Raw genomic sequence first — 25,927 nt, 5'->3', positions numbered from 1 at the left:
CTGCTGGGGAGGTCCAGATGGCCTTGAATTTGAAGTGCTGAGAATAAGGCCAGGACTCAAACTAACAAACCATTATCTCATAGGGGCAATTGCTCTGTTGCTAGTTTGGAGTTTAACACGGTTTTAAACTCCAACTCCCAACTCCAACTCCAGTTGATGCATGTCTAAATTATTTGATTGAATTGTGACAGTCAGCCCCATTACAGAAAAATTCCAATCCAAAAAAGTTGCTAAGAGATGATGTGGGGAAAAGTCAACACGTTATATATCTTTCGTATTTTTATTCATTTTAATACATGCATACTGATTGAAAGCATAGGCCTATCTGATTTCACGTGATAGATATGTCACTTGATATATGCCCAAGTTCATTGTACAAGCAGTGTTACAAAAAATCTATACAACAATGGATTGTAAAACACATCGATACTTTACTTTATAAACCACAGGACACATGACTCTTCATCACAGACTCAGATGCAGGGTCCCCTCTTTTGTACCCAGGGTACATCTCACATTTCAGCTGAAGGTACTGAACAAATGGCCAATGTGTAGCTTCCAAGTTAATAAAGTGTTTCGGTACACCATGGAAATGAAAATGAAGGAAACATAGGCATAGAGATAAAACACACAAATACACACTGATGCGTATAAGGAAACTGACACAGACATGCTCCATCTCTCTCTCTCTTTCACACACACACACACACACACACACACACACACACACACACACACACACACACAGTGGGATCAGACCTACTGTCTACACAGTATATGCTTGAAGGGAGAAATGAATTGTTACAGAAGTAATAAAATAACATGGCAAAGTATTCCCCACACAGTCACAATCCACCATATTTTTCTTTATAGAGTAAAATAACAACAAAGGATTTCACTCATTGTTAGTAAGGGTATCAATATTCACCACAACACTGTCAACAACAGAGCAAAGTTACAAACAAAAAAGCCTTTTTTCATAAAGAAAAACAGAAGAAAGGAAGGTGTTTGGCTAACAGCTATAATATGAGTTAGGCGACAGTCAACCCTACAAATCACTGTGTGTTACATAAAAGCCAAAGGGTAGCTAAGCCACACAACTGCCTCTCCCATCCAACATCAACCACGGGCCACATAATATTCAACAATGGAGTATATATCAGATAAGTCCAAAATAAATGGTTTCAAAGGCCCAAATCACATATAAATCTTATTTTATCTAAGACAGGTATATTGTACATAGACGATATTTTAAGTTCACTGGTGTGATGCTGGTGAATCATTTTAAACTGCTCTCATAGTAATTCTTTACATAGAGCAGATACATTTTACTGAACTAATACCGATTAAGGCTGCAGCTAATTAGGATCATCATGATTTCAAAATTAGATGTTAATTGAAGGCCACTTTGTCCCATTTATTTTGCACTTTTCACTCCCAAAAGGACAGCACAGACCAGCGAGAGCAGCCGTGGCGTTTTGAGAGGCTTCCCCGGCTCACAGTATAGTGAAGAGACCACACAGGGTTTGAGGTATATGCACTACTGATATGACATCACCTATTTGGTTTGACACAGAATGCGAGAGGTGGGCTCTTTAAAAAAAGTCCAACGCTGCGCTGGAACGGCGGCTGCCCTGCGCCGGTCTTTTTTTTTTTACAGATGGACGAGACTGCTGAACGCGACAGAACTAATGGTCCACTTCCACTGGTGCCAAGACCACCCATCTGCCATGACAGAAAGACCCAGAAACACAATGAAATGCTATTTGAACACAAGGGCTCCTCCTCTTATCTCAGTAAAACACTCTTCTTCTCCATCTTCATCTGGCCTGGTCTTGATTTTCACTGAGGATAATCGCCCTTGTGAAGGGTATATATTATCCTAATTAGAGTGAAGACAATTCCATTCAAACATTTAGAATATGGCTAGAGCTCATGTAACTGGAATTTGACAGACTGATGCTGAGCTAGCCAACCCTTTTATTTAACAGGAGGCTGACAGACTTCAGCGTGTGAGTCTGCAGCTGTCACTGGGAGTGTGCGTGAATGTGTGTGTGTGTGCATGTGTGTGTACCGGTAGTCACAGGGTCCCAACGCGGTGGCGCTATGTCACAAGAGCTGGACCATGAGCAAATACAGTAGGGCACATGATGTGTTCACGGACTGACCCGTGCAAATGATCGGACATTTCTGATTTCTTCTAGCGGAGTCTGGACCACAGACGGGCACCGATAAAGGAGAACGCAACGCTTTGGCAGTGTCAGTTTTCAAAACAGAAATGACACATAAAACATCAAGTAAAACATACACACATCGTTTGAACAAAGATATTCTTGGCAACTGAGGAATGAAACACTTACAAGTGTGAATGTTTAGTCATAGTTGTTTGATGTAGAGACTGCAGACTGCCTTTCTGTGCTTACTTTCAGAATACACACCTCTCTTCATCTCTCTCTCTCTCTCTCTCTCATATCACTCAATCTTTCATTGTCAGACCACTTCTATGTTAATGATTGAAATACAATATATTAACTTTGGGAATTGTATATAGATAAACTATTCAAAATGCACACATACATTAATCACTATTATACTAGTTTAAATGCAGGATTTATACTGGTCTGGTCAACTCTGTTCTGTCATATATTCTACCTTTCTTTTTCTCTTTCTATAGCTCTCTATACTCATGTGCTTTCTCATATTCCCTTCTTTGTGTGTATGTAAGATATATGTGTGTGTGTGTGTGTGTGTGTGTATGTGTGTATGTGTGTGTGTGTGTGTGTGTGTGTGTGTATGTGTGTGTCTGCGTACGCAGTGTATGTCTGATTTCTGAAATAGCAGCAGTGTGTAGGTCCGGTAACATCCTCCTCTCTTTCCGACTCTCTCTCCATTCCCCGCATTCCTCCCCTTCCTCCTCCTCCTCCTCCTCAGTCTGACCACTCGTTCTCCTCCGGCTCGGAGTCCTCGTCGGACTCGCTGTACTCGACGGCGATGCGTCGTGACAGGATAGTGGCCACATCGTTGCCCACCGGCTCCTTCTTGGCCTCCTGCTCTCTCTGCTCCTGGACCTTACGCAGCTGGATACCTGCAGGACAGCACACGCGTCACCTCCACATGTACAGCACAGCACAAGTACAGAGCAAACACAGTTCTTCTGCTTCCTTCATGTCTCACACACGCCTTTAAAATGGAGGCTGGAGGCGCATATCAACAACACAGGTGTAAGCATCATATTTAGATTAGAGGTGTTAATGTCATTTAAAATCAGTGCAAAGACAAATACAATGTGCATTGAGTGCAGTGTGTGCCGAGACTAAGCATCTTATCATAGACCAAGAGTGTGTAATACATCTTAGCACATTTCTGTTGATATGTATTTAACTGCATCTATCCGAGTTCACCTATCCCTCTGTCTTGGGACTACTTCAAGAATCTCCAGAGTGCTCACTGGGTGCTTGACTACTATAATCATTCTATGTTGTTGTTTATGTGTTTTAATTATTACTTTGTAAACACTTTTAAATGATTGCCATGTTATGCTTATTATTGTACTATTACCTTTTATGTTTTCTTTCCTTTTCTTAATTCTTTTACTTTTTAAACTATTCTTTGACTAAATGCCCTTCTATGCTTTTATTAGCTATGCCTGTTTGCTTGTGTTTATGTAAAGCACACTGAATGATCTCTTTGTGTATGAAATGCACTATAATCAATAGAGTTGCCTTGGCTTGGCCATCTTGCCTCGCCCGCTCCACCACCCTTACCTCTGCGGATGGCGGCCAGCAGGTCGCTGCGGGCGTCGCTCATGGGGATGACGGGCACCTGGCCCTTCCTGGGCAGCGTGTCCCCGGCGCCAGGGTGCGCCGCGCGGGCAGGAGACGGGCCGTGGGTGGGGGGGCCGCCCGGGGGTGGCGGAGGAGGGGCGACGGGGGGGCCGCCGGCCATGGCCGGATGGGACGGGGAGGGGACGTAGGAGGCAGGGGGCGCCGGGGGAGGGGAGGGGCTGTAGGGACGAGAGATGGCCGCCATCGTGCCGGGCGCCAGGGTCGGGGGGCCACCGCCGCCGGCCGCGCTGTCGAAGGCCGTCTGGGCCGAGGGGATGAGAGGCGGGGGAGGAGGGGGAGCCGGAGGGACGAAGTGCTCGGGCATCTGGTGACCACTGAGGGACAACAACACAGAGTGACCGTAGAGTTAGCAGAACATACAGCACAGTCTGTAGCTGTAGGCAATGCAATGCATGTTTGGACTGTAAAGAACTCTCAATTCAGCCTTCATCTTCTTAGTTGACTGATTTCTTAGTCAGTTACTTTTTGAATTTCACTCATGCTCCTAGTAGCAAAGACTCCCATGGGATCACTGCATCCCAACTAGTCTGCTTGGTGTGTGTTATGTTATATGGTACATGTTACAGTATATGTGATATGCTATATGCATGAGGCTGTGACGTTAACATCAGATGCTGCTGTCTTTTTGTGGAATGTAATGATATGTGTGCAAAAGAATATCCTTACAGGACAAATAAAGACTCTATCTACAGTATGTATTGATATTCTGATAGTGAGTGCTGACCTGTAGTCTTTGGTGGCGGCGGGTCTGGGCCCGTTGAGGGCCTGGTCTGTGGGCGGGGGGTGAGACGGCACGCGGCCCAGGGAATGCTGACGGGCCGTGCCCGATGCTGCACCCGAGGCTGGGGGTCGGTAGGCCCGGTCCAGAGACTGGGTCTGCGTAGGACCCGCGTCATTACCATCTGCGCCTGGGCCGCCCGCCTCTGGCGGATGGTTTGGGCTCGCCGGATAGGAGAGCTCATCTGACATGCCAGACCTGAGAGAGGGAGAGACATCGATAAATATTTTATATAAATATTAATCTATATTTATATAAATATTAATCTATATTTATATAATATTAATCTATTATATTAATTAATATATACTAATTTATACAAAAATATGAATCAAGCACTAAGGCCAATAGTTTTAAATTCTAGAATGCACTAAGCTGTACAAAACTAAACAAATACCATAAACATAAACATAGAACTCTGTGTGGTGTCTACAGAGTTCTCATTCTCCATTAGGGGGCAGCAGAGAGCAGAGAGGTGCAGGGCTGTATAGGCTCTGTACATGGCTCAGGAGGGCACGGCACTGTTGTTCTGTGCTTGTTCTGTATTATTTGATGATCAGTTCAGCTAGCATACAGTACAACACTAAAATAGCAACACAAATCTAGTACTGGCAGTTAAAGTTCAAAACTCAAAATGGTTGCAGTGGTGGTAACACCAGTAGGCCTAGTACCAGTGACAGAATTAGTCCGAAGTACCATAAAGCACATGAACACCATCTCTGATATAATGTAATAATATTTCATTCATCAATACTGTTACTCATACACAGACATGGCTCCATGTGCTTTCCACAGCAGAAGCAATACTGTCCAGTGATATGAAGTGATATGAAGACGTTCATTTAGCTATCATAGGCAACAGGAGGCCATAATGTTTCCCTAGAGAGTGCGTCGGTCAGTCTGGGCCAGGTGTAGCTCACCTGTCTGGAGAGAGGGAGCCCTCCGAGGACATGCCATGGTAGGGCGAGGGAGTGAGGCGGGCGTCGGGGCGGAACTCCTTGTCATAGGCCAACACGTTCCACTCCTGCCTGCGGTTCCGAGCCTTGCGGATCTTCTTCACCTCACGGCTGGGGTCCTCCTGGTGCTTCTGCTCTTGCTGTGGGATTCCAAGTGACCAAATGTAAGATTCCATGTAAAACTGGGTTTACACATAGTCACATTATATTCATTTACAAAACACATTTTTTGTGAACATCATAACATCATTGTTCCAAATGAAACAGATCCAAGGTTTCCAATATCTCTTTTCTGATATCATTCCTGATTATGAATGCATAATTAATGACACAAGCTAGTAAATGTAGCATTATTAGCTTATGTAAATTTAAGCACAGTAGCTGTTGGTAAATAAAGCTGTGAGCACTGGACAATCATCACCATGAGTGGCCAAAGAGGCACTTATACTTAATAACACGGTCCAGATGTAAGTACACCTGTTTCTAAACCCACACAAAAGTCCCTTTGTGAAGGGAAATGACATGACTGAGTCAGAGGCCTGTTAGACAAAAGCCTGCTCTCTCTGCAGGTGTGACTCAAATCATCCTCCATCAGAACTCTCCGACATTCATAGCACACTGCACTGTACACTTTGTAAATCCGCAACATTATCTGAACGAAGTGGCCTACAACTTAAGGCAACCGCTCTAAGAAAATGAGCTTTGGCTTTTTGTCGATGCTGTGGCTTCAGTTCTGACTAGCCAAAACACTAAATGTGAAGGCTAGCCTACAACTGACGTTGGCTACGTACGTACATCAAGCTGCTTTGGCTGACATCTGAGTACATCAAAGAGATGATATAAATGTCATTGCGAATGTGATGACCAAATGCCTCCATGTGCAAAACAACAGACTTGCTGCCTCACACACGACTACACAGCCAAAGTGTGACAGGAGGAGACGGCTGCTGCCATACCATCTGCACCTGCTAACATCTCAACACGGGGAACACAACCAAGACAAGCATGCTGCAGGGCATGCATGCATGTAGGCCCAGTGAGAGGGACGGAGAGAGAGAGAGAGAGAGAGAGAGAGAGAGAGGGAAGGGAGGAGTAGTGGAAGGTATGCTTGTCACATAGAGAGAGAAAGATAGAGAAAGAAAGAGAGAGAGAGAAGGGGGAAAGGGAGGGCTAGAGGAAGGTGTAGTGCAGACAGGGTTATTTCAGTCGCAATTTATCTCTTTCACCATTTTTCCCCCATCTTTCTCATTTGAGTATTAATGCATTAACACACTATTTCCTCGCTCTCTGTGTAAGTCCTGTTCTTCCTGAAATCTGCCTAGAGCAGGATTATACGTTCTTGTACTGGAGGACTGGAAATGAGCGAAACATTTATCCTAATACTTTTAACAGGCAAGAGAGGGACCTCCACTAGCATCTGAAAAAAACTGAGGAAGAGAAAACATTTCACTTTTGCAACACAATGAATTCAGACAGCGAAAAGAGGACAGTACAGCTAACAAGAAAACAAAAGTGTGTATGTGTGTGTGTGTGTGTGTGTGGGGGGGGGGGGGGGGGGGGGGTTGTTATCTTTTTGGATTTCTTATTTGTATTCATTGTGAGACCAGGGTAAATTGGCAAAAAAAGGGATTTTTAAAAAATACCTCTTATTACTCAACTTCACCAAGGGTGACAATAAACACAAAGGGTGCTGTATGTGCACTATATGTAAGTCCTGTTCTTCCTGAACTCTGTCTAGAGCAGGATGATAAGTTCTTGTACTGGAGGACTGGAAATGAGTGAAACACAAAGAAAGCAAAAGTGTGTGTGTGTGTGTGTTGGGGGGCGTTGTCCTGTCTGTCTGTCTGTCTGTGTGTAGGTATTTTTGTATGCCACTTTGGACAAAAGCATCAGCCCGGAACCATAACCATAATAACCAACTATACAACCATAACCGATTGTAAAAAAAGACAATCAAAATGAGTGAGCTGGGTTGTACAGAATGAACATTCTAAATCCTTTGTTGCTGCATCAGAATTATCGCCGCGACAACTTGGATTGTTCTCTGAAGATTCCATTCCAAAATGTGCAAGTTAGAATTTTCAGTGTGAATTCCAAGAATCTGCTCAGTCTTATTAGACACTACAAAGCGAACAGGTGGTTAAAATGAAGCTCAGCGAACTTTTCTGCTGCTGTCTCCCGATCGGAGGGAAGAAGCAAAACAACAAGCGGGTTGACACCAGCAAAAAGAAGAAAAGAAAGGAGGCTAAGCGCCTGAAGAAGGAGATGGGAGATAAGAGGAGAAAGGAGGCCCTTGAGATGGACATCTCCCAGGTGCAGAGTGTGGAGACTGTAGTGGTGTCTCTGGATGAACTGAGGGACGGGCCTGCAGAGAGATCTGACGGTGAAATTGCTGTGATTGCTATTCACCATGGTGAGATAACTAACACTAATCCCATATCTCATACACTTTAATGTTGTAAAACTCCTTCATTAGAATCATCATTTAATCTCTCTCTATAGACCTGATCGAGTCTGCTGACCGTGGAACATCTCAGATGGATGAGGGGGACTGTAGGACCCCATCCCCTCTGCATGTTGATGGAAATCAAGACATCAGCAAAGAGGACTGCGGTAAGTATCACAATTTCAGATGGTTGAATAGAGTTGAAATGGACGTCTACGTTTGTATGTTGACAGATTCACTAATTACAATCATCTTTGTCCATAGACTTGACCGAGTCCTCCATTACCAACGGGACACCTCAGCTGGACAAGGAAGCCAGCAGGAGCCCATCCCCCCTGCATCTTGATGGAGATCAAGAGATCAGCAAAGACGACTGCGGTATGTATCACAAATTCAGATGGTTGAATAGAGTTGAAATGAACGGCTACATTTTAGAGACAAATTTACTAATCACAATCATCTTTTTATCTCTGTCTACAGACCCAAATGAGTCATCTGTTGACCAAGGAGAACCTCTGGACAACGAGGATGGTAGGAGCCCATCTCCACTGCTTGTTGATGGAGATAGTTATGAAGAGTTCAGCGAAGAGGACTGCAGTAAGTATCACTTTTTTTCTGATGGCTGAATAGAATTTAAATGGACACCTACATTTTGCAGTTGTCTGACTAACTAATCACTCATCATTATTTCATCTCTGTCCAGTCTCCACAGTCCTCCTGAACAAGCCAGCTGTAGATCAGGGGGCAATTCAGCTGGACGAGGAGGGCGATAAGAGCTCATCCCTGCTGCAAGGCGATGGGGACAAAGCGAGCCATGAGCCTCGTCTGGAAATGGACGGGCATCAATGCCAGCCTGGAGTCCGGGAGGCCACAGCTCAGGCCGGCGTGTGGTGCCCGGCTGAAGGAGAGAGGACGGGCCTTGCTACCCTGAACGCCACCACACAGGCCACCCTGATCTCTGAGGACAAGGAGGACAAGAAGTACAGAAATGTGCTAATAATTGTGGCACTTTTGTGGTGCTTTTTTCATTTGGTTCTCTCAGAATAAATCTGCTTCCCTTCAAGGTTGGATATCTATTTTCTTATTTGTATTCATGGTGAGACCAGGGTAAATTGGCAAAAAAAGGGATTTTTTAAAAATACTTCTTATTACTGAACTTCGCCAAGGGTGACAATAAACACAAAGGGTGCTGTATGTGCACTATGTGTAAGTCCTGTTCTTCCTGAATCTGCCTAGAGCAGGATTATAACTTCTTGTACTGGAGGACTGGAAATGAGCGGAGCATTAATGCTGATACTTCTAACAGGCAAGAGAGGGAGCTCCACTAGCATCTGAAAAAGCTGAGGAAGAGAATTTCAGAACTGAATTTCAAAACCAAATTTCTCTTCTGCAACACAATGCATTTAGACAGAGAAAAGAAGAGGACAGTACAGCTAACAAGAAAGCAAAAGTGTGTGCGTGGGTGTGTGTGTTCGGGGGGGGGGTTGTCCTGTTTGTTGCCGGTTGTCCTGTCTGTTGTGCGTGTGTGTGTGTGTGTGTGTGTGTGTGTGTTGGGGAGGGGGGTTCTCCTGTCTGTCTGTCTTTGTGTAATTATTTCTGTATGCCACTTTGGACGAAAGCATCAGCCAGGAACCATAACCATAACCAACTATAACCATAACCGATTGTAAAAAAAGATAATCAAAATGAGTGAGCGGGGTTGTACAGAATGAACATTCTAAATCCTTTGTTGCTGCAATAGAATTATCGCCGTGACAACTTGGATTGTTCTCTGAAGATTCCATTCCAAAATGTGCAAGTTAGAATTTTCAGTGTGAATTCCAAGAATCTGCTCAGTCACATTAGACACTTCAAAGCGAACAGGTGGTTAAGATGAAGCTCAGCGAACTTTTCTGCTGCTGTCTCCCGATCGGAGGGAAGAAGCAAAACAACAAGCGGGTTGACACCAGCAAAAAGAAAAAAAGAAAGGAGGCTAAGCGCCTGAAGAAGGAGATGGGAGATAAGAGGAGAAAGGAGGCTCTTGAGATGGACATCTCCAAGGTGCAGAGTGTGGAGACTGTAGTGGTGTCTCTGGAAGAAGTGAAGGACGGGCCTGCAGAGAGATTTGACGGTGAAATTGCTGTGATTGCTATTCACCATGGTGAGATAACTAACGCTAAGCCCATATCTAATACACTTCAATGTTGTAAAACTCCTTCATTAGAATCATCATTTCATCTCTCTCCATAGACCTGATCGAGTCTGCTGACCGTGGGACACCTCAGATGGATGAGGGGGACAGTAGGACCCCATCCCCTCTGCATGTTGATGGAAATCAAGACATCAGCAAAGAGGACTGCGGTAAGAGTCACAATTTCAGATGGTTGAATAGAGTTGAAATGGACGTCTACATTAATTTGTATGTTGACAGATTCACTAATTACAATCATCTTTGTCCATAGACCTGACCGAGTCCTCCATTACCAACGGGACACCTCAGCTGGACAAGGGAGCCAGTAGGACCCCATCCCCCCTGCATCTTGATGGAGATCAAGAGATCAGCAAAGAGGACTGCGGTAAGTATCACAATTTCAGATAGTTGAATAGAGTTAAAATGGACGCCTACAATTTAGAGACAGATTTACTAATCACAATAATCTTTTTCTCTCTGACTGCAGACCCAAATGAGTCATCTGTTGACCAAGGGGAACCTCTGGACAAGGAGGATGGTAGGAGCCCATCTCCACTGCTTGTTGATGGAGATAGTTATGATGAGTTCAGCGAAGAGGACTGCAGTAAGTATCTTTTTTTTTCTGATGGCTGAATAGAGTTTGAATGGACACCTACATTTTGCAGCTGTCTGACTAACTAATCACTCTCCAGTCTCCACAGTCCCCCTGAACAAGCCAGCTGTAGATCAGGGGGCAATTCAGCTGGACGAGGAGGGCAATAAGAGCTCATCCCTGCTGCAAGGCGATGGGGACAAAGTGAGCCATGTGCCTCGTTTGAAAAAGGACGAGCATCAATGCCAGCCTGGAGTCCGGGAGGCCACCGCTCAGACCGGCGTGTGGTGCCCGGCTGAAGGAGAGAGGACGGGCCTCGCTACCCTGAACGCAACCACACAGGCCACCCTGATCTCTGAGGACAAGGAGGACAAGAAGTACAGAAATGTGCTAATAATTGTGGCACTTTTGTGGTGCTTTTTTCATTTGGTTCTCTCAAAATAAATTTGCTTCCCTTCAAGGTTGGATATCTTTTTTCTTATTTGTATTCATTGTGAGACCAGGGTAAATTGGCAAAAAAATGGATTTTTAAAAAATACTTCTTAATACTCATCTTCGCCAAGGGTGACAATAAACACAAAGGGTGCTGTATGTGCACTATGTGTAAGTCCTAGCCTGACGAGCCAGACCCACATCAAGATGTAGGGTCTGGACACTCACCGTAGACAGGGCTCAATCGGAGGGGTGGGATAAACAGTTGTCTTTCAAATTCCCTCCCCGCAATAGGATAACGCTAAACGAATCATCTTCTTCTTTTCAAGTAGCAGGATGCGTAACCTTCCCTCTCCACGCAATAGGATAACGCTAAGCGAATCATCTTCTTGTTTTCAAATAACAGGATGCGTTACCGTCACAACTTCTGGTCGCATGTCAGTCACCATTATGTTAAGCCCTGTGATTGGATCGCTGGTGCTGGGGGTTCTCAGCTCCCTGGCTCAATGGATCGTGCCTAGACTGCCCCACCAGCCAAATTACATTTGCTGCCGCTAGGGGCGTCTAGATTTCTAGGATATGTAAGTCCTGTTCTTCCTGAAATCTGCCTATAGAGCAGGATTATAAGTTCTTGTACTGGAGGACTGGAAATGAGTGAAGCATTAATGCTGATACTTCTAACAGGCAAGAGAGGGAGTTCCACTAGCATCTGAAAAAAACTGACGAAGAGAATTTCAAAACTGAATTTCTCTTCTGCAACACAATGCATTCAGACAGAGAAAAGAAGAGGACAGTACAGCTAACAAGAAAGCAAAGAAAGCAAAAGTGTGTGTGTGTGTGTGTGTGTTGGGAGGGAGGGGGGGGGGGTGTCCTGTTTATCTGTCTTTGTGTAGTTATTTTTGTATGACACTTTGGACAAAAGCATCAGCCAAGTATCACAATTTCAGATGGTTGAATAGAGTTGAAATGGACGCCTACATTTTAGAGACAGATTTACTTCATCTTTTCATCTTTTCATCTCTGTCCACAGACCCAAATGAGTCATCTGTTGACCAAGGGGAACCTCTGGACAAGGAGGATGGTAGGAGCCCATCTCCACTGCTTGTTGATGGAGATAGTTATGATGAGTTCAGCGAAGAGGACTGCAGTAAGTATCATTTTTTTTCTGATGGCTGAATAGAGTTTAAATGGACACCTACATTTTGCAGTTGTCTGACTAACTAATCACTCATCATCATTTCATCTCTGTCCAGTCTCCACAGTCCTCCTGAACAAGCCAGCTGTAGATCAGGGGGCAATTCAGCTGGACGAGGGCGATAAGAGCTCGTCCCTGCTGCAAGGCGATGGGGACAAAGTGAGCCATGTGCCTCGTCTGGAAATGGACGGGCATCAATGCCAGCCTGGAGTCCGGGAGGCCACAGCTCTGGCCGGCGTGTGGTGCCCGGCTGAAGGAGAGAGGACGGGCCTCGCTACCCTGAACGCAACCACACAGGCCACCCTGATCTCTGAGGACAAGGAGGACAAGAAGTACAGAAATGTGCTAATGATTGTGGCACTTTTGTGGTGCTTTTTTTATTTGGTTCTCTCAGAATAAATTTGCTTCCCTTCAAGGTTGGATATCTTTTTTCTTGTTTGTATTAACTGTGAGGCCAGGGTGTATTGGCAAAAAAGGGATTTTTTTAAAAAAATACTTCTTATTACTCAACTTCACCAAGGGTGACAATAAACACAAAGGGTGCTGTATGTGCACTATATGTAAGTCCTGTTCTTCCTGAAATCTGCCTAGAGCAGGATTATACGTTCTTGTACTGGAGGACTGCAAATGAGCGAAGCATTAATGCTGATACTTCGAACAGGCAAGAGAGGGAGCTCCACTAGCATCTGAATTTCAAAACTGAATTTCAAAACAGAATTTCTCTTCTGCAACACAATGCGTTCAGACAGAGAAAAGAAGAGGACAGTACAGATAACAAGAAAGCAAAAGGGTGTGTGTGTGTGTGTGTGTGTGTGTGTGTGTGTGTGTGTGTGTGTGTGTGTGTGTGTGGTGAGGGGAGGGGGGGGGGGGGTGTCCTGTCTGTCTGTCTTTGTGTAGTTATTTTTGTATGCCACTTTGGACAAAAGTATCAGCCAGGAACCATAACCATAACCAACTATAACCATAACCGATTGTAAAAAAAGACAATCAAAATGAGTTAGCTGGGCTGTACAGAATGAACATTCTAAATCCTTTGTTGCTGCATCAGAATTATCGCCGTGACAACTTGGATTGTTCTCTGAAGATTCCATTCCAGAATGTGCAAGTTAGAATCTTCAGTGTGAATTCCAAGAATCTGCTCAGTCTTATTAGACACTTTAAAGCGAACAGGTGATTGAAATGAAGCTCAGCGAACTTTTCTGCTGCTGTCTCCCGATCGGAGGGAAGAAGCAAAACAACAAGCGGGTTGACACCAGCAAAAAGAAAAAAAGGAAGGAGGCTAAGCGCCTGAAGAAGGAGATGGGAGATAAGAGGAGAAAGGAGGCCCTTGAGATGGACATCTCCAAGGTGCAAAGTGTGGAGACTGTAGTGGTGTCTCTGGATGAAGTGAAGGATGGGCCTGCAGAGAGATCTGATGATAAAATTGCTGTGATTTTTATTCACCATGGTGAGATAACTAACACTAATCCCATATCTCATACACTTTAATGTTGTAAACCTCCTTCATTAAAATCATCATTTAATCTTTCTCCATAGACCTGATCGAGTCATCTGCTGACCGTGGAACATCTCAGATGGATGAGGGGGACTGTAGGACCCCATCCCCTCTGCATGTTGATGGAAATCAAGACATCAGCAAAGAGGACTGCAGTAAGTATATCACAATTTCAGATGGTTGAATAGAGTTGAAATGGACGTCTATGTTTGTATGTTGACAGATTCACTAATTACAATTATCTTTGTCCATAGACCTGACCGTGTCCTCCATTAACAACGGGACACCTCAGCTGGACAAGGGAGCCAGCAGGAGCCCATCTCCGCTGCATGTTGATGGAGATCAAGATATCAACAAAGAGGACTGCAGTAAGTATCACAATTTCAGATGGTTGAATAGAGTTAAAATGGACGCCTACATTTTAGAGACAGATTTACTAATCACAATCATGTTTTCATGTCTGTCTACAGTCCCAAATGAGTCATCTGTTGACCAAGGGGAACCTCTGGACAAGGATGGTAGGAGCCCATCTCCACTGCTTGTTGATGGAGATAGTTATGAAGAGTTCAGCGAAGAGGACTGCAGTAAGTATCACTTTTTTATAATGGCTGAATAGAGTTTAAATGGACACCTACATTTTGCCTTGTCTGACTAACTAATCACTCATCATTATTTCATCTCTGTCCAGTCTCCACAGTCCTGAACAAGCCAGCTGTAGAACAGGGGGCAATTCAGCTGGACGAGGAGGGCGATGAGAGCTCGTCCCTGCTGCAAGGCGATGGGGACAAAGCGAGCCATGTGCCTCGTTTGGAAATGGACGGGCATCAGTACCAGTCTGGAGTACGGGAGGCCACCGCTCAGGCCGGCGTGTGGTGCCCGGCTGAAGGAGAGAGGACGGGCCTCACTACCCTGAATGCCACCACACAGGCCACCCTGATCTCTGAGGACAAGGAGGACAAGAAGTACAGAAATGTGCTAATGATTGTGGCACTTTTGTGGTGCTTTTTCTATTTGGTTCTCTCAGAATAAATCTGCTTCCCTTCAAGATTGGATTTTTTTTTTCTCATTTGTATTCATTCTTATTACTCAGCTTCACCAAAGGTGACAATAAACACAAAGGGTGTTGTATGTGCACTATATGTGTGTGTGTGTGTGTGTGTGTGTGTGTGTGAGAGAGAGAGAGAGAGAGAGAGAGAGAGAGAGAGAGAGAGAGAGAGAGAGAGAGAGAGAGAGAGAGAGAGAGATGAGCGATACACAGAGAGGGGGCGGGGGCATGGTTACAGCTTTATTTACAGGGAGGGACAAATTAGCAGGTGCACAGTCAAGAACATACATGTACACATGAGTGCACACCCACACATAGGCACACACACACACACACACACAAACATGTTCCCTGGACTGGACAGCTCCTGTTCCGAGACACGCACGCGCACACACACACACACACACACACACACACACACACACACACACACACACACACACACACACACACACACACAAACCTTTTGCCTCCTCTTCTCTTTCCGTTTGTTCTCCGTGGCTTGCAGCATTTTCTCCTTCCACAGGTTGAAGAAGTAGGAGGGATCTGTGTAGAACTTCAAGCCATCCTTCTTATCATCCCTGGCAAAGAACACAGCAGTCTCAATGTCTCAAATCAGTTAGTCTATAATGCAATTTAAGATGTAAAATAGGATTCATCCATAGGATTCATCCATCCATTCATCAAGCCGATGATTATGGTAGACATATAATGTATTTCAATATGGAAGGAAAACAGAGTCAGACAGACGCTAGCTGGTGCTTTTGCTATGATGAGTTAAATGAGGCGTACAACCCCAAACAGATAAGAAGAAACTCTTCCATATCAACGGAATGTGCTCACTCTGCCCCTCAAAAAACACATTCTGGAAGTTCTGGAATTCTGGAAGAGTTATTGTTAGTGTTACCAGAGACGGTTTATAAAGCGAGACGATTCATATGAGGCTAAATTCTGGTTTCATTGTGACGCAACTGCCACTCCCATTTAGGAGGCAAACGGGAGCATTTCTATGGGAGAAATAAACCTGTTATCAATGGCACCTGCTTCTGCTGATTCTACACCGTTCTAAACCGATTATCTCGTCACTGAACACTCCCCTTTAGGAGGCGGAAGTGGTGCCATTTCATTCCATTGAAAAACCCCTTTATGATTCATCTTAGTAACTATACGATCTTTGGTGTTACTCAGTGAAATATCTCAGAGCAACATCAGAGGAAGCAAAGGGTGGAGTCTTTGAAATGACCCCACCCTGTTTGAGCTCAGCTCTCATACATCTACTTCACCTGCGTGAGGTGAGGATGTTAAGGGGTGGGGGCTTGGCTCACCTGTACGGGGTGAGGATGTTAAGGGGTGGGGGCTTGTCTCACCTGCATGAGGTGAGGATGTTAAGGGGTGGGGGCTGGTCTCACCTGTACGGGGTGAGGATGTTAAGGGGTGGGGGCTTGTCTCACCTGTACGAGGTGATGATGTTAAGGGGTGGGGGCTTGTCTCACCTGTACGGGGTGAGGATGTTAAGGGGTGGGGGCTTGTCTCACCTGCGTGAGGTGATGATGTTAAGGGGTGGGGGCTTGTCTCACCTGTACGAGGTGATGATGTTAAGGGGTGGGGGCTTGTCTCACCTGTACGGGGTGAGGATGTTAAGGGGTGGGGGCTTTGTCTCACCTGTACGGGGTGAGGATGTTAAGGGGTGGGGGCTTGTCGCAGCGGTGGTACATCTCCAGGACTGAGTTGAGGATGGAGTTTCTGGACACCACCTGCTGGTCCTGTATGATGGAGCTCCTGAAGGCCTTCCTCATGTTGATGTCCTGCAGCGACACTGTATAGGAATGCATAGTTCACGTAGCATAACTATCATAGCACCTTATCACAGGGAACACTTTAGTAACTGAAAATGAAGCTGAGACAATAAGTCTTGTTGCTACGCATATTTATTATTATTAAGATTTTTTACAAAATATGTTACTGAGAAAAAAATGTTGGTCAATCTGTTGTAATTGACCATGTCCTTTTGAATGACCTTAAGGACACGTGGTCAAATGTCTATGGATGAGTCACAGGCACAGTACAAATTGGAAGGTGAGCACTAAGACCCTGCAGCGCTGTGTGTGTGCGTATATGTGTGTATGTGTGTGTGTGTGTGTGTGTGTGTGTGTGCATGTGTGTGTGTCTATGACTCAGCCCTGACTCAAACACGTTCTCAGCGGCAGCTGCCCGCCGCCACCACAGCCTCCCTCGGATCGCCACGGCTCCAGCTCTAGCGTCATGGCCGCGGGAGGGAGAGCGGCGCTCCGCAGCCAGCCTCTGAATAATACATGTCTCCATGATACTCCCTGCGCTGGGCCGCGGTGCCTCTGACAGTGCCCATTAGTTCAGCTCGCTGACGTGCGCTCAGCTCACCTCTGCTCAGGAGCACAGCGTGCCAGGATAGGAAGCGCCAGGCTCCGCATGTGGAGTGGAGTGTGTGCAGTATAAGTGTGAGTACATGCACACTAACATACAGGGGCTTTTATGCATTATGTATGTATGTCTGGTTGAATTGTTGATATGAGGAATTGTTTTGTGACTGAGTACAAAAAATACCTATTTTCCCTTTTTTCGCTTTCACTTGCACGTGCGCACACACAGACAAACAGACAAACACACACACACACACACACACACACACACACACACACACACAAACACACACACACAAACAAACAAACACACACAAATACACAATCAGCCTTACATACATGTTAGACTGATAGACTATCCATACAAGAGCCTGTAGTCTGAACACACACACGCACGCGCATGCACACACACACGCACACACACACACGTACACACACACACACACACACACACACACACACACACACACACACACACACACACACACACACACACACTCACCCTCCTCCACTGTGGAGTCAAGTTGTGTCACTTTGACGGCCAACTGATCAACTCTCTCTTGTAAGCTGTTCATTCGCATGTAGAAGCTGTTGGCCTCATTGAACAGCTCCCCAAATATGTCTTCAGCATGTCTACCTGCAGTCACAAACATACACAACTGTAGTTTATATTCATATACAACAACCGCAATTACAAGCTACACACCAGTAGTAAGTATTCACACAAAACCAATAACCAGTATGTACTTAGGGTATAACAGGGGAGCTACACCAGGCGTGTAACTGAAGCGTTCTGTTCGCGACGCGTAAAATCCAGTTTTAGATTGTACAGTTTTCGAATGTACGCACCACTGTCGCGTCTGGTGTAGCTACTTCCATTGATTATAGTGATTATTAACTGCTGCAGCATACGCTTCGCGAACAGAACGCTTCAGTTACGCGCCTGCTCCCCTGTAAGTGTGCAGTAATAAGCAAGACTATGTCCATTTATCATTGAAGTCTGCCTGACACAGGAGTTACATTGAAGGGAGTGTGTGGGATCTACTGACTGTTGACGTAACAGCAGGAAATGAGCCCTGGGACTTTGTCTGTTTAAGTTACGCTTGAAGACCTCCAAGCTGCCTTAAGGCACCAAACTACTCCAAAGGATACAGTGGTGAAAAAGAATGAATCATTGCCAAGTTTCAAGTTACTAACCAGTATCTTGCACTGCATGTTGAATATTTATGAGGGATTAAAAAGTAATGTTAAGAAACTACAATGCTGCAGATGTTTGTTTACAGCATTCGGCATATACTTGTGTCTATCTGTCCCATGCTTTTATTTGGCCTGTGCACCAACGGAGAGTCAAGATTTTGACAGTGGGTCAAATACAAAATCAACTGCATAAAACGTTTATGCAAAAGTATACGCTGTTCCTACCCAATCGCAGGCTGTACAAAATAGTGTGGACAACACCATGTTCATAGGCCAAATCACAAAAAGCATAGTAGAGTAGTAGCTTAATTGAGGTAGTTCGTCAATCGTCATGATATAGCAGTGTTACCTCATAGTGATTGAAAATAACTTTGGATTACAACTGAACTCAACTGCTCAATAGGTTAAACACAAAAGTAGATAGAATAATACTGGAAGTTTCAATCTCCTTTGATATAGAACTGTCACAGAATGTAAAAGGCTGCAAGGATGGAGGACCACAGCTCTATAAACCCAACAAGCTCATTTAGCCTTGTGTAGTTCATCGTTATCCTACTGTATCCTATAGGCCAAAGCTCTGCTTACTCAGACCCCCCAGCTGCTTGATGATGGCCGCCAGGGTGCTGTTGGTGACGCATTCCAGCTCGCTGGTCACCCCGTCCGGCAGGGCCCGTCGGCACAGGTGCCGCGGCTCGATGCTCCTCTTCACCAGAGGCATGGCTGCCCCCTCCGGCCACACACACACTTACAACGGCCAGGAGAAGGGGCTGGACACCTGGGAAAAGAGAGACGAACCAAGTCAAAGGTCAGAGTTCAAAGGTGAAAGGGGTCAGAATCCGGGGTGACTGTGTCAGTCTATCCTTCGAAGAGATGAGTGGCAGAGTGTACATATTGTGACAGACTAGAAACAAGTGAGGAGGTCTTCATGCCTAAATCTGCCTGCTTGCATTTGTGCATGTTGAAAAACTCAAAGTTCTGTATCATCCACTGTGGAAGTGATCATTTCAGTCCAGTTTGCTTGCAAAAGAAAGCTTCCATGTCAAGTGAGAGAGAGAGAAAGAGAAAAAGAGAGACAGAAAGACAAAGGGAGGCAGAGAGGGTAGAGAGGTAGAGAGTAACGAAGAGACAGATGATGGCACGATTAGGTTGGGGGTTGGTTGATGCCAAATGGAAGATGACCCAGTGAAACATGAGGTCAAGCATCACACCCTGCTGAACTGGGAAAACGCATTATCTATGAGAGTGTGTGCAGGGCATGAATATGTACGTGTGTATGCGTATGTGTTTCTGTGTGTGAGCGTGTGTGTGTGTGTGTGTGTGTGCGTGTGTCTGTGTCTCTGTGTAGGCACACACACCCACGCATGCGTAGGCACGTGTCCATGTGAGCAAGCAAATTCAAGTCGGCTATGTCATGTGCATCTCCATGTGTCTCTGTGTGAGTGTGAGCATTCCAATGTACATACACATTGTATGTACGTATCCAGTGCGTATGTATATGTGTGCGCATGTCCGTACGCTTCTCTGATGATCTCAGTGCATCAGCCTAATAAGCTATGACTGTCCAGCCTCTTGCTCTCCCCACACAAATGTAATTCAGCTTGGCACGCTGACCCCCACAGAGCGCTGCGCACTCTGCCAATCAGTAAACTCGGACATCCTGACCAGTCTGTGCTGCGTCGGTTTGTCTTTTAAGGGTTATACAGAAACAAAAACGACAAACAAAAATACAAAATCGAAATTACGTAAGCATAACAAAACATATGTTGTAATTAATTCCGAGTGCACTTTACGTAATTGAAAAACAGCAGATGTTTAGAGTGAAATCTTTGTCAGAGTTTTCCGAAAAAAGTCTGGCAATAGAGTCATCTTGTATCGACAGTAGAGACTACTACTACATCTTCTATAGGCAACATAGAGTAACATACAGTTTTTTTTTTTATTGAATGGATTACTATTAATCAACCAATCCTAAGCCAACAACCTTACTGAGTTATTAGTTATTAAACTAATGCCAAGCCTATGTTATGTTTATGTGTACATCTATACAGTATTTGAAAACGGCTGCCGTTGTGTATTTGTGTGTGTTGTGTGCGTAATGAATGTGAATATCTCTCTCTCTCTCTGTGTGTGTGTGTGTGTGTGTGTGTGTGTGTGTGTGTGTGTGTGTGTGTGTTTGTGTGAGAGGGAGCGGGAAGCACTGCACTGTCAGCCCGAGTCTAGAGGCCATTGCCATGGCAACCTCGCAGGCCCTTTCCCTCATGCCTCCGTGCCCATCGCCATGGAGAAGAGAGACGAGGAGCTTCAGTAGAGTAGCTCTGTCTACAAGCATCAGATCACCACACACACACACACACACACACACACACACACACACACAAATTACAGTACATGGTAAATTAAAAAACACAGTCAAACTGATTTATGAGATGTTCAATATTGCATACACAAGTTATCAACAGAAATAGAAAACAAATGAAAAGGACTTCTAAAAAATCTATATTCTGCAAGTGTCAAGGGAGCTTCAGACACTTTGCTTAGATATTTGCTCTTCTCTGAATAAAGAGACAGATAGAGTAAATAGGCCAAAATACTCCCCTGGGCGATGGGCTCCTTTTCTGCAGCTGTTGGACTGGCGCTAAATTGGCAACGCGCTGCATCTGAATGTGCGTAAACAGCCTTGGGGGACTTCACCCAGGGCAGGGGAGGAGAGAGGAGGCGCATGTGCCAGGGCGACCTCATGCTTTGCCTCTAAGGCCATCGAGATGCATGGTGAGATGTAACCTAGCAACCAGCGGTCATGGCCACGGATGCCAGCAGATACCAATGACAACGGGAGTTACTACCTGCCCTGGGTCTGAGTAGGTCCGACACACAAGAGTCCACATAGCCCTAGGTGACGAGTGGACCTATTCTGCATATTGTATCCATTATCATTCAGAATCTCTGTTGTTATACTACTGTGGTCATAGGTGTTACTGGCACTGTTTTTTTGTTATTGTGTAAAAATGGATGGAACTGATTTGCCCAAAATGCCGCATGCTAATTATGGCATATCCCAAGAACTACTTGTGACAGTATACAAAAACAGCTAGGTCTGTTGTTACGCTTGACTAAAAAAAAGGATTATGACGTTTTGGACATTTCTAGGACTGCATGTTTTCAAATCCTGCCTCCTTAATTTGAAGACCGCTGATTTATTTAGTTCACTGCAGGAGGTCTCCCCCTTATAGACAGTTTCTGAACATGGTTTCTTCTAGTTAAAATTGAGCTTTCCCTTGCCACTATTCCCTTAGTGTTCAGGGAGTTCAGGCTTTGTAAAGCATATTGAGACTATTTCAATTGGTATGGTGCTATATAAATAACATTACACTGGACTAAACTGAATTCACTTCAGTTATTGAAGTGTTAAGATCAATATTCACTGGTCCCATGAATGATACGCTTACTAAGATCATTAAAAAAAAGAGGCTTTTCTAAAACATGGAAAATATGTGCCAGTCAAATGAAGGCATTTGCCTCCATGGTTTGGATTTAAAATTCACTTCCCAAGTATTCCAATCAAATTCCACCACAGGGGGACAAGACTGCAGAGAGAGACACTTGTGGAAGGAGGAGGAAGAGAACCCATCATGTCTGCTGGTAGCTACACATCCAGCCTCCATAGTCAAGAGGACTCAACCAACTACTGAAAGGAAACCATGGCAACATGTCGGCAATGCTGGTGGTACAACGAACTTGGCTCGTTTACAAAATAGTTTTACATAATCTCTACACCGGACGAGATGCTGGAATGTGAATTAGGGATGGCATTCCACCATGTGGCATTGTACTGCTTAAACCCCTTTTAGTTCTGCCATTAGAAAATGAAGAGGAAGGCTATTCCCAGTGCCGCATTCTGGTGCTTAATTTCGGAGAGAATGCGCGTGAGAGGGTAAACAGTGGACGGCTCTGGATTAGGACAAACAGACTGGACAATTTGGAAAATAAAACTCCCGAGTGCACGGATGAGACAACACTGCCCACTCTACTGACTGTGAAAGGTTTCAAACTATATTTACACCATACTCAACATCCTACACACGTCATTTCACAATGACACAGCAAAAACAGATTTTCTAAGTGTTTTGTTTATTTATCAAAAATGAGAGACTAAAATGTCTCATTTAAATAAGCATCCAGACAAACTTCGCTATGAAACTTGCTAAAGCTTTTAGAGCTTGACTTCACCTGCACCTAATTGAATTCACTAAAGGTGTTGCCTTTTATTTAAGGCTGAGAAAAAAAAACAAGTCATGACATCAACAAAATCGTTAGAAATCCATTCTGAAGACCCAGACCCAAGCCCTTGGGAAGGATACAAGACTTCTGCAGACTTCTACAGCATTGAGTCTCCATCCTTAATCATTGTCAAATAGAACAAATTTGGTCTTCCTATATTTGGCCTATCAGCCTCGGAACTCGGAAGCAAGGGACCTTGTTAGGTCAGGTAACCAGACACCAAAGATCACTACGGTCACTATGAATGAGATTTAGTTCCTTTGTGGAGGTTAGGAGGGACTTACAGAGTGACAATCAACAGGGCAGCACTACACCAATCAGGCCTTTCGGACTCAAATGAAGATTGAACACTTTTCCCAATAGTATGTGTGGAGAAACCCAGGCATCAGCCAGGCATGCTGATACTCGTGAAACGAGCATGTGGAACTCGTTGATACCATCCGTACCGTCATTTGCGGTGGTGGCAAGATAATGATGTTTTTCTGTGACAGGGACTGGGAGACCAATCAGGATGGATAGATGGATGCAGAGAAATAGAGAGCGATCCAGAGTGAAAACCTTAATCGGAGGTCATTCAATCACAGGCTGAGGCGAACATTTACATTTCAACAAGACAACTACCCGAAGCATTGGCCTACTGCCAAGAGAACACTTGACTGGCTTCAGGAAAACCCTGTGAAAGTCCTCGAGTGTCCCATTTCATTTTGAGTCATTGAGTCTGAAATATAACAAATAATACATCTTTGCCTCATTGTGGTTACAATATTCTGTATATTCAACTGTATTCATTCTGCAGGCTGCTGTTTGTGGCGCTATTGAATTGCATTACGTTGAACTGGCACATTTTTCTTTCGGGTTGAATCAACAGTCTCAAACTGTTACAACATCAGCAGAACATTATAACAATACTAGTGGCTTATTGCATGGCTATTGTATTAATCTGTATTTGTTCTTCCTAGGTGTAACTAACTGACCACTCATGGTCCATAACCAAAACTAATACCACATAATGAACTTTTGTAAAAGGAAGTAAGGTTTAAAGATGAGCTCCTTGGACCACTTTGTAAGCTCTTCATAGATCGGTTATGGTGTGTGATACCCGAGATATGAGTGTGTGTTGGCTGGCTGTGAAGCCAGTGAAAGAATAGCACATTGCTTGTCACTAGTGATGGTCTATAGGTGCGTGCAGGATAAAAGTAAAAACTGACGGGAATGACTGAATATCCACAAATTGTTCAGTACAATAATGTATTATAAAATGTAAAAGAATTAACATCACAGAAGAGGGCTAAATAGGACAATTCTGCAATATTTCTAGCCAATATTTCAATCCTGCTGCCAAATTAAACAAATATCAGGACAGTTATATTGATTTACTCAATTACTCAATTTATTTTGTGTTGACACATTTCTATGGAAGCCTGGAGTTGTCAAACATGATTTTTTCTCCTGAGCATTTCGTTTTGTTAAGTGTTAATAAAAGGCCCACACCTGTTGTCTAGTACTAGCATGAATGGAACAAGAGAGAGTGGAGCGTTGAGGCATTTTAAGGTATTTTCCTGTGTTGTCATATGATAAGTTCAAAGTGGCTATGAAATGTGGGCCCATTTGAAGTGAGAGCACACATATAGTTTGAGAAATTAAAAAAATATTTTAGATTTGACTGATTACTTATATAATATTTCCTGAAGATAAATACACATTGCTTGAAGTATATTTATGAAATCCCCAAAATTAAGTTGATTTCCTGATTATCCACTTGATGCCCTGATGGATGATCAACTGCATTTGACTCCTGATTCAGTGCATTGTTTGTGCAACCAGACATTATAAAACAACAAATGAATAACATTCTGCACAGTCAGTATTCTGCAAATTGCTCTTAGTTGCAAAAGGTTGGAATTTGGAACACACAGTAATCAAAATAAATGTCAAACCATAGACTATTTTGTAAATGATTTGTTGCAATTGCTTTACATCCAAGAACAGGTTTCTCTGAGCTACCCCTTTTCTTAGAAGAGTGGCTATATTCATTAAAAAATAGCCTATATGTAAAAAAAAATGTCTCCATGTTATTCTGAAAGTGGAGATGTGAGTTAGAATGACAACACTAGTAGTGGTGGCGCGTTAGACTGACAAGAATCAGTGCATTTAGTAGGGTTGATTACCATTACGTCACTCGATCCTACTGTACAGGCATCCATGTGATGAAGAGCTGCGTCGAGAACAGGTGTAAGCCCACACTACAAGTGCAAACGAAGCTGGCATATTCCACAAGATAAACTGTGCAAAATGATGAAAGGCATGCGTAAACCTGCCGTTGTTTCATGATCATTTACATACATTTTTTAAAAGCAAGCAGTTTCGCCGGCAATGAATCCGCTTCACGCACTTAACAATGACCTGGCGTTACGGAGTCGCCCCCGCCATCTCTCCAAACTCTCTTTTTCCCTCGATGCAAAGGTTTTACCGCTCAGTAAAAGTTACCCTAACATTGAGCCAGCTATTATGTTTCCATGTTCTGACCAATGTTTCACTGTTCTGTCAGCATAGACGTGGTTGTCATTTGCTCAAAGAGATAATATAGTGTGCAACATGGACTTACCAGCGGTAATTATCAGTCTTGATTTGTTCTGTAGTCTGTGCACGCCTTCAAGCTGTTAATGGTTACTTGCGAGCCTTGACATACGTCAGAGACCAAGTGCGTTAGCACACGGCGCTTCCATAATCGATGACCTATTGAACACACTGACATGCAATGGTGGACAGCCGCGGTGCTGAAATAGTGGCGCTACGTCTGCATGTGTGTTGTCTTGACAGCGTCGAGTCTCCTCGGCGAGCGCTCTGCAGCAGCGACGCCACAGCGCATGCGTCTGCATGATTCACGGACCACCACCCAGGGCATTGAAGATGCAGCCAGGCATACGAGATAGCGAGGAAGATTGCATTAGTTGTTTTGGGGTGAAATTGACCACTCACATCCTCATGACGGCCGCATCCAAAATGTTTTGTAATCCTCACTGACTAACGCACCCGACCCATATTGTGTCATGCGGAGATTTTCTGGGAAACAGAAAAATACTTCACTGTTGATAACCAAGA

The 25,927-nt window shown here is 44.4% G+C and overlaps 1 protein-coding gene across 1 annotated transcript; it reads right to left on the bottom strand.

Moving 5' to 3' along the window:
• Nucleotides 1-291: 291 nt before the first annotated feature.
• On the bottom strand, nucleotides 292-25,615 carry si:ch73-362m14.4 (actin-binding protein WASF3). Its single transcript, XM_062536934.1, has 12 exons — nucleotides 25,431-25,615; nucleotides 19,133-19,322; nucleotides 17,853-17,987; nucleotides 16,617-16,770; nucleotides 15,414-15,535; nucleotides 14,605-14,621; nucleotides 6,263-6,298; nucleotides 5,910-5,936; nucleotides 5,544-5,719; nucleotides 4,570-4,821; nucleotides 3,765-4,159; nucleotides 292-3,085 (listed from the first exon to the last, which is right to left on the bottom strand). Exons 2-12 carry the CDS (start codon nucleotides 19,263-19,265, stop codon nucleotides 2,928-2,930), a joined length of 1,605 nt encoding a protein of 534 aa, XP_062392918.1. The 5' UTR covers nucleotides 19,266-19,322; nucleotides 25,431-25,615; the 3' UTR covers nucleotides 292-2,927.
• Nucleotides 25,616-25,927: the final 312 nt, after the last annotated feature.

This window comes from Sardina pilchardus, chromosome 5 (assembly GCF_963854185.1).
Source record: "Sardina pilchardus chromosome 5, fSarPil1.1, whole genome shotgun sequence".
Classification (NCBI taxonomy): domain Eukaryota; kingdom Metazoa; phylum Chordata; class Actinopteri; order Clupeiformes; family Clupeidae; genus Sardina; species Sardina pilchardus.
This window is presented reverse-complemented; position numbering and strand designations above follow the sequence as displayed.